The sequence below is a fragment of the Strongylocentrotus purpuratus genome, unplaced genomic scaffold (assembly GCF_000002235.5).
Source record: "Strongylocentrotus purpuratus isolate Spur 01 unplaced genomic scaffold, Spur_5.0 spur5_scaffold_3, whole genome shotgun sequence".
NCBI classification, from domain to species: Eukaryota; Metazoa; Echinodermata; class Echinoidea; order Camarodonta; family Strongylocentrotidae; genus Strongylocentrotus; species Strongylocentrotus purpuratus.
Window position 1 is genome coordinate 2,661,656 of NW_022145609.1, and position 9,954 is coordinate 2,671,609.

Below are 9,954 nucleotides of genomic sequence, written 5' to 3' on the forward strand. Positions count from 1 at the left end.
ATTTATGGAGGTTAAATCAAGCTATGGAAATGTTGGCAATTTCCATAGTGGAATTACCCTTCTAACCATGACTTTAATCTTTTAAGTTTGATAAACCAAGTATATCAACCTGGATGGTGAAGAGTTATCAGTATTTTGTTCTTCTCATAGCAGTGATTGAGGGTTCAGCTTTGCCAGAGAAAAAATACCATATGCATTAAAATTGGGACATGAAATATAGATGTATTACGAACTTCATGTTAAAGAATCTCAATACTTTATGTTCTGTAGATAAGTCTTGATATGTGTGAAAGGGAGAATACAAGTATGAAATAGTGCATATATTATCTTTCTAAAGGGGATCATTTTTATGCATGTTTGCAATCTGTTTTTTTTTTTTTTGCAGGTGATAAAACCACAAGATCTCGGCGTCACACCGTTTATTTGAATGTTCCTAACACACCCAACGCCCCAGCAGTGCAGCAACCGCGTAAGCATCCTTTAGTACGAAGCAACTCGGACAGAGGGGCACGGGATCGCAGGCATTCGCGCCAAATGAACCGAACAAATCCCTTTGATACGCCATCGTTGAACGGTGGCAGGACAAAGTTTGTGAATTCAGGTCGGGACCAGCTGAAGCAGCTGTCTCCAGATATGTCCTTGGACATCGGTCAAGTGCTTTCCACCTTGTTTGGAAGGACGGACATCATGAGTATCTTTGAGCAGCCGATAAAAAGAAGACTTTCCGTTTCCTTGCCTTCGTCTCCGGAGCTCCATCGCCGGGAGCTCTCGATGGAGGATGATGACTTCTATGATGATCTCATGAGCTGGCCAAGCTCGTCGGATACCTTTGAACTTAGTACGAGTAGAACCCCTCCCCCTCCGGATGATGCATCACCCCCGTATGGAGTGGGAGAGTCCGCAGAGTCAGCATCATGCAGCAGTGCGCAGGATGATACCACTTTAAATGGAGGGGAGCCTCACAATAGCAATAGAAATGGACCAAATTCCAATGATAATAGGAGGTAGGACTGGTAGAAGGGTTCTACTCAAAGACTGAAAGCGAATGGATGGTGGGTCTATGCATGTATGCATCATCATAATAATGGCCCTTTATCTAGGCTGAAATAAATAAAAATGCCAAATGTGAAAAAGGTTGTATCTTAAGAAGAAATGGGTTTGGAGTTTCAAAAGTTATTCTTACCTATCGCATGTGTATCTACTATGCAGACAAACAGAGATTAAGTCTTAACCAATGATATGAATATGCATATGTTCATCTATAGTCGTACTGTAGTTATTCAGCATTTTACTCATTTGTGCTGTTCTCTGATCGTGGCATTAAGCTCTTGTATAGCTTGCATACTTTATCTACTACGAGTGTCTTGTATAGTACATGATTACATGATGATGATGAGGGTTTTATCTGAAAAGCCAACTCTCATACTCCTGGATGTGGAGAGTCAATGATAAAAGCCCTGCCTTGTAAAACTCAACCTAGTCTTCAATCAAATGTTAGAAATAATTGATAAGTAAAAATAGGAAACATCTTCACTCTGTGCATTTTTTAGATAGGCATCCAGTTTGAAATTTGTGTCAAAAAAAAAACGAAATTTCATTCCTTTCTGTCATTTGCATGCTTTGGATAGTACTCTTGGCTGACCAAATTTACAAAAATCCCTGCATAATGGCATTTATATTCTGTTTAAGACCATTCCATATTCAGCAAGTTAACTAGAGAAGCCTGTAAAATTATGAAGAGAAAACCTTATAGCCTAAGGTATACAAGTCACACACACACACACACCAAGAAAAATAGCTCTATATGCTAAGGGTTCCATGTTGCCTACTATATTCAACGTATGAACTTCATATATTATTTCTGGAAAGATATATTGCAAGTTTAGATACACTCTCAATTAATATAAAAAGCAACTTGTTAGTACGTTCACATAGAAAAATAGAAATGCACCTACACGGAACTCAACTGAGTTGGGCTCTGTGATTGAACATACATTATTTTTTTAGGGGTTTGATACACAAGTATAATAAGATATTAATAGCACATATTCTCAAGAGCAGACTCAATTAAGGCTTGGTTTTATATCTGAAAAAGTGGGTGAGTTCGTCTTACCCTTTTAGTGAGGACCAATAGCCATTTAGTCTCCATTTTGTTCACAATAGTTCTCTCATAAAATTTATCAGTTATAATAATGTCATAAATTCAATATTTTTTGTTTATGCAAGACATAAATCTGTCTCTAGCTCTTTGCTCCTTTTTTGTCCAAAGAGAAATGCCAATGCACTTCTAAAAAATAAAAAGTTAAGTGCTATGTTAATCCAATATATTAGAATTGTACCGGGATAGAATCAAGGATATACATGAAAACATGAAAACTGCCCATTTGTCTGATATGCCATCCATTGCTTCCACTAAATTCAACATATGTTTGCATGTGCTCAGACAAAATAAAACAATGCCTTAGAAAAAAAATCTCTGCAAAATGTAGAAGCACCAAATGAAGAAAATTGTCTATATTTTAGTTATTGAATGTGAGAAATATATTTTTCTTATCGTTCCCACATCTGCACAGAAAATGTAATGATAGGGCATTGCAAATATATATTTTATTACAATTTTCCTGACTCCAAGATTACATACAATGTATAATCAGAATGATACATATATTTTGTGTTTGCTATGCTATTTCTAGTATACTGGAGATAAAACAAATGGTGTGTATCATGTACATGTATTATGATATTGACATTTGAAGTGAAGTGTCTCATAGTTGTTTTGTAAGTAAAAAGACAGAAACCTTTCGGGACAACTCTGAAAGAAAATGATGGTAGTCAACTCAGCAGAGCAAGGAAACCTCAATCTTGTTTTGGTTTGTCCTTGCTACCTTTGGTAGATCTGTCACCATACATGTAGGTGTTCATCTGGCATTAAACTGTGTATGCAAGACTGTTCTCGTATCTGCAACAAACAAAACAATTTCAGGCTACATCTGCACATTTTTTTTGTGTGGATAGGGATAGGGATAATCTAAATGTATCAGTAAGTGACAAATAAGAAATCTGAAGAGTAGAAGTGTTTTTATATTACATAATATTTGTGATGTAAAAAAATAGGCAATCTGTATTGAAGCACCCCTCCTTGAAATACAAAGGAGTTTTGTTTCCTGCAAATGCGCTCTTTTGTTTTTGCAACATGATCTCTCGCTTTTTGCAAAATATCTCTCTTTCTTTCCCTTCAAAATAGGGATTATTTTGATATCTGGAACAATCTTGTTTTACACATTCTACATAGTGAGTGTACATGCTGGATGCAGAATCCTATAAAAGTTAAATTTAGATAATGTTTAGTAATACTTACAGCTCTCACTCTATCTCAACATATTTAGAATGCGTACACTTAAACAAATATTTGGTAAACTGTAGGTTGCAGCGTGCTAGGTTTGTGACAGGTAATTGCATGTAAAAGTGGAAAAAGAAAGAGTAACAAAGTAGTTTGCAATAGTTTTACAGTCTTGCCCCTATATTTTTTCCAATCAATATGTACATGTAGATCAATCACTTGGGTTCACAGTATCTGTGTTGTGAAGTATTTAGAGTGAGATTCCAATCACTATATTACCTCAAAAATTAATATTTCTAACATTACAGTGTGCTCAGTCTATGCTCAGAATCAATACTGTAAGTCTGTCTATGACAAATGTTTGTCTTTTGTTTTGTTTCGTGATTGTGGTTTTTGCATTTCAGTTTACCTCATAATTAACAGTATACTCTATCTCGTTTCATGTACCAAAAGAAGCAGTTGAAATACTCCAGAAAGATGTGCAGCTTTTTAGTCTCCAATTCTTAATGAGAAAAAAAAGTGAAGAAAAGAAATGAAGAGATGGCAGTCATTTTACAGAATAAACTGTTCTCGTTTTCCATTAAGAAACAAATTACTTTTCTGAGGATTTGGGTTATAGAGCAGAGCAATTACTGCAACAGAAAGCAAAAATGTAGGCAAGAACACACTTTTGGAAAATGTTAAATATTGAGTGTACTCAATTTTCTTGGATACTGTATATTTAGTCAACAAAAGATTGAGGTGAAGCAGCTGATTGTACTCTGCTGGATCAGGAATGGAAAAGTATTTTGTTGCTGCAAAATGAAAATGCTCTTGGGTAAAATTGAGTTGAAATCTTTTAGTATTAATCAGGTGATCAAAATAGTTAAATGTATAATTGATTATTTTGCTAATAATGTAAGAAACTTTTCTGTGGACCCCCCTCAGCCAAATGTCAAAGAATTGTTCAGTTTAAGGAAATATATATACATGTGACTGCAACCCTACTTATATATTAAATCTGCATATGTATACCTTGGTCTTATTAACAAGAAAAGAAAAGACATTGCTCCATTGGCCAAGAATTGTATGGTTTGGAGTAGGTTTGGCATTGGTTTTACATTAGGTATGGTCAAACCATCACAATTTTCAAAATACTGCATTCTTCTTAATATATTTTTTAGTTAATATGTATTGTATTATGCTTTGAAATTTGTTGAACTCTGAATGCCTCAATTTAAAAGTCAGTCAAATGAATCCCATGAACATCCTGGACAATGAAAAACATATTTAAGAATCTGATAGAAAATTTTAAGCAATGTTCATGTATAAAGGAACACTAATCATTAAGTGCAATATAATATACACACGTATCACAACAACTACTTACGACTTCACATTGTGTAATTCATGCACAGTAGAAGGGCTTTAATAGAATGATAAGATAATAAATTCTGATGAGACAAGCCCATCAATCTGATCTCATCAAAGCTATTTGACATTGATTGATACACAGTAGGAGGACTTACACAATGTTAACTACAACTCCCCCATCAATATATTATCTTTTTGTTGAAACAATGCTTCATATTCACACAGTGATAATGCAGTACAACTTCCATCTCCAGATGTTCACCGTGAAGAAATGATATTTAAAAGAAAAACATGATAATAATAATAATAATATTTAAATTTTATATAGCGCTTAATACAAATGTCTCTAAGCACTTTACAAATATACTATTACCCTGTTATAATCTGTAAGGATGATGGCTGAGGGGTAAAGTAGTTCACATATTTTTGTTTTTTTATCTTGCCAAATGTGTTTTGTAAATAATAGTTTTGTCTACTGGTACAAGTATGTATAATTTGCTTGAAGAATTTGTTTGTAAATTTTTAAAAAAGAGTATTATTAGAAGAGAATATGTTTATTCTAAATTGTGAAATGAAATATATTTTGTAGATTTAAGATTTTCAATTCATAATTTCTTTTATTGAATGCTTTATTTATAATTCTTCTCAGACACATATTGTTATTCAAATTCCACCTTAATTTATCCTCGCTAAATCAAACTTCTAAGTGACTTCTGTGACAGTCATCGGTGAAAACATCTTCTTCTTGTTGTATTTAGTTGGTCAGAGACCAAATCAATTTAAGCTTTTTATAATGGGCTTTGATAGCTGTATTAAGAGGATGACCCTCAAAGGTGTATCCAAAAATGAAAAGCTCAAGAAACTTTCTCTTTAATAATCCCTCTGACTTTCGCCATTATTAGCTGAGAGTTTTCTTTAATACTAATGTTTGCACAGACTGATTTAAATATCTGACATTTTGTAGTATCAAGCAAAATCGTACCACTGTTGATGTCCTATGTTTTTCTGTGCTTGAATTCAATTCACAGAGATGAAATTCCAAAAGTAGAGATATCCCTGTTTAATAAGTAAAGCAGGAAGTGCTGAGGGAATAGTTTGGAAATTTATAAGATTTTCAATGAAAAGGAGATATTTGAACTTCTTTGATATTGTAGAATTACTGAGAGATGTGTACATGCAACTGTAAATATAGAGAAAAAGTGAATTCTATTTTCAATGTGGGCATTTTTTGTTTTTACCAATGACTTGTTTATTAAACATGTACATGTAAGTGTCATATGTGAAAATGATCAATAACTCAACTTTTAGTTACACTCAAATATTACTATTTACTCACATTCTAGACCAATATTGTATGTTCATTACTTTGAAAAAGTGTAATATTTCTTGAAGTATATCTGAAAGTTTTTTTTTCTTTCTTATATTTATTTTATTTATTCATTTACTTTTTTTTTATTTTGAAGGATCTGTTTTTCTGCAGAAGTTGGACAGGATCTTTGATAATTTTTTAATTTGTATTTCTTTGTATTTTATTTCATTAGGTTTATATTGAGTTTCTTGTTATTTGATTTTATTTACTTTATATCAATCATTCATCAATCAGATCATGCCAAAAAGCAATAATCTTTATCCTTTAAGTGTTTATTGTGTTGGGTTTACTAAGTTTGCATTGTGACGTTTGAGTTATTATCATTTGTTTTAATTTTAAAGAAGAAAATTGTGTTGACATAATTTTGATGAATATTTACATTGATATACATGTATGACATTAAGTTGGTCTGTAGGCTCAGAGGTTACTTATCATGTAGATCACCTCAAATCATTTTCTTTCTATAATAATGCACGGATAAATCTTTGGTGATTTATGATGCAATGTTGAAGGTAATATGGTTCTAAAACTGTATTGAGATGTCGCCCTCTCGTGTCGTGTTACACTGATTTTTCTTATTCTTCATCAGTGTTCGATAGTTACTCTCCATAGTTACCAGTATAGCGCTGTACATGAATCTACATACAATTAACAATTGTGTCACCATATATATAAACAGTTATGATGAACTTTAAACAATAGTAGAGTTTTCTTCAAGTTTTATAAAAGGGTTTGTTTTTATCATGAAATTCTTTGCATTGACTTTAACCGGTCTGTTCCTAAACAAATTTACTTTACAATTTTCTTAAATTTTGAAAAGATTTATGACAACTTGTTCATGTTGTGTCATAGTTTATGTGAAAATCTCAGTATGAATTCTTAGGGCATTATTCAAGCATTCCCCTGCGGTGGAAGATTTTAAGCAAGTGATTGTCAAACAGTCTTTAGCTTTCTCATTTCCTATTTCAACAGTAAGGTAAAGTATACATAATACATGAGAAATATGAAGAAATCTTGATTAAAACATGTTGGAGTGATGCTCGTGTCATCTGTACTCTATGTGATAATAATTAAACATAAGATTTGTAAGGCGACAAATCCACTTGACAATCAAATGCTTAATGCTCAGTGTTGCTCCGATAGAATTGTTTTATAAATATTAATTTTCCTTCTGTTCTATAGCACATTAATATATTTTTGTTTAAAGTCGCGGTTGAGAAAATTATAATTTATTTCATTTTTGATGTATCTACAGATACAGGCTATCAAAAGAAAGCTACTGCTTGTGCTGTGCACAAGAACAGTTTGGAATATTTGTTTTTCTTATATGATGGCTCTACATTTTGGCAATCAATATATGGTTATCACGTATATGGTGATTATTACAAAAATGTTTGATTTTGATGAATTCATTAATAAAAAGGTGCGTTTTGTTCACTGTTGCAAACTGGAATCAAGTCTTTGATTATGATCTGTGTTTTTGATCTCTTTGTTGTAGTGAGATATGTTGTAAGTTGCAGAAAGGGCGTTGAAGGTGATGTTTTCAATCATTTACTTCAGCCCATGAACTTGGAATCAATTTTTATGCCTCCGTTACGAAGTAGCCGGAGGCATTATGTTTTCGGGTTGTCCGTCCGTCCGTACGTACGTCCGTACATACGTCCCGTTCTCATGATCGCGTTATCTGAAGAACCGATTGATGGATTCCTGCCAAACTTTGGTCATGTATGTATCTTGCAGAGCCGATGAACTGATTAGATTTTGGGGTCACGAGGTCAAAGGTCACAGGGCTCATTATGTATGCAAAAACAGCTCGTGATCGCGTTATCTCAAGAACCGATTGATGGATTCCTGCCAAACATTGGTCATGTATGTATCTTGCAGAGCCGATGAACTGATTAGATTTTGGGGTCACGAGGTCAAAGGTCAAAGGTTACAGGGCTCATTATGTATGCAAAAACAGCTCGTGATCGCGTTATCTCAAGAACCAATTGATGGATTCCTGCCAAACTTAGGTCATGTATGTTACTTGCAGAGCCGATGAACTGATTAGATTTTGGGGTCTTGGTCAAGGTCAAAGGTCATGCGGCTCATTATGTATGCAAAAAATATAGCTTGTGATCGCATTATCATTAGAACAGATTGATGGATTCCTGCCAAACTTAGATCATGTATGTATCTTGCAGAGCCAATGAACTGAGTAGATTCTTGGGTCATGAGGTCAAAGGTCAAATGTCATGGGCTGATTATGTATGCAAAAATTGCTTGTGAACGCATTCTCATTAGAACTGACAGATGGATTACTATTTAACTCAGGACATCTTGCAGAGCCAATGAACTGAGTAGATTTTAGGGTCATGAGGTCAAAGATCAAAGGGTCATATATGTATATGAGAAATTGCTTTTTGGTTTGTAAACTTGCTCTATGACGGAGGCATCATTTTCGACTGCACGCAGTCGAAGTTCCATCTAGTTTGACCTCTTTTCAAGAAGCGATTATGAGAATATGATATATTCTTGAATTCTCGAAATTGTATTGGAATGGAATGGTGGTGGTTATTTTACCTGACTGCTAAGAAAGCATAAATGTTTGTATGCAAGCAACCAGACGGCCGACGGCTTTAGGTCCTCTCCGAGGGACCTAGTAATGAGGATTAATGGCTTACCAAAGGGAACTAGCACATCGCCTTGGTTTCGAACCCGGGTCACCGGATTACGAGACCACTGCTCTACCGACTGAGCTATCGCGCTTTTGAAGATATTAAACATTTTCTATCAAGAATAAATCTTATTGTCATGATCACGTCAGAAGAGGAGGTAATAAAGTAAAAGTTTATCCAACTTTATGGGCAACAGTATATGATTGTAATGGAGTGAAGAAGGAAATAACTGAGAGACTCTTTAAAAATTCATTCCAGTGTAGAGTAGAGGGAAATTAGTCGGTCATACATGTATGTCAAGTGTACGATGTCTCATAACCATTTCAGGAGATAATCTTTTAAAGGACTAAATTGATAAGTTTTCCTATATTTCAAACCTGCAAAGCACTGATATATTTGTTATCATGTATCAACAAATTTCGATTTATTTTATTGTTTGCTTCGTTTTCCTAATCAAGAGTCAATGACCAGTGTTCCCGTAATAGGGCAAAGTTTGAAGAACGATGACAAAATAATTCGAAAAATACATCAAAAAAGATTAATACTCAATTACGCTAATGGACTTTAAAACTGCGTTGACGTAACCAATTTATATACGGGAAAACCCCCGATAGTTTTGAACATTCATTTCAACATATTATTGCCAATATTAGGGATTACGTTTATTTAAAGAGTCTCCTCCCACAAGCTATTCTATTTGTTGTAATATTAACTCCTTCCCTGACGATTTGATTAAAATGTACTCCTTGGTGAGAGAGGGAGGAGATAATTAGATGAAGAGAGGGGGAAGGAGGGAGGGGAAAGAGAAAGGGGCGGGGTTGAGAGAGGGGGGGGGGAGAGGAAGAGAGATGGTGAGAGGGAGAGAGAGGGAGAGAGTGAGGGAATAAGAGAGAGAGAGAGAGAGAGCGCGAGAGGGAGAATGAGGGAGGTGTATTGATAAAGAAAGGTTCACGTTGAAACCATTTTGAGTTTTGTTGATGTTATGTTTCGGTGTTGTTGTTTTTTCAGTTTAACTTATCTATTTGTTTTTGGTTCTTTTGTCATTCCTTAGAAAATAAAGAGGATATGAATCTGCTATAAAACAAGATATAGAAAGGGGGAGTTAATTGGAAAGGGATTTTGAGGAGGTGGGGGTCTTCTTTTTAATCAGACATCTATTATTTCTTTCTGCACGTTTTCTGTGAGGCTTCCTTTATCTAGTTCAAATATTCATCGATACACTTATATCAAGA

At 34.3% G+C, this 9,954-nt stretch overlaps 1 protein-coding gene across 1 annotated transcript in view; it reads left to right on the forward strand.

Annotated features, from left to right (window-relative positions):
* LOC105441720 (dual specificity testis-specific protein kinase 2-like) overlaps nt 1–4,616 on the forward strand; it is a 38,360-nt gene extending 33,744 nt beyond the window's left edge. Inside the window, exon 10 of the mRNA XM_030996082.1 lies at nt 386–4,616. Coding sequence (XP_030851942.1) covers nt 386–1,008 — 623 coding nt within the window. The 3' untranslated portion in view covers nt 1,009–4,616. The remainder of the gene's footprint in view (nt 1–385) is intronic.
* Nucleotides 4,617–9,954: the final 5,338 nt, after the last annotated feature.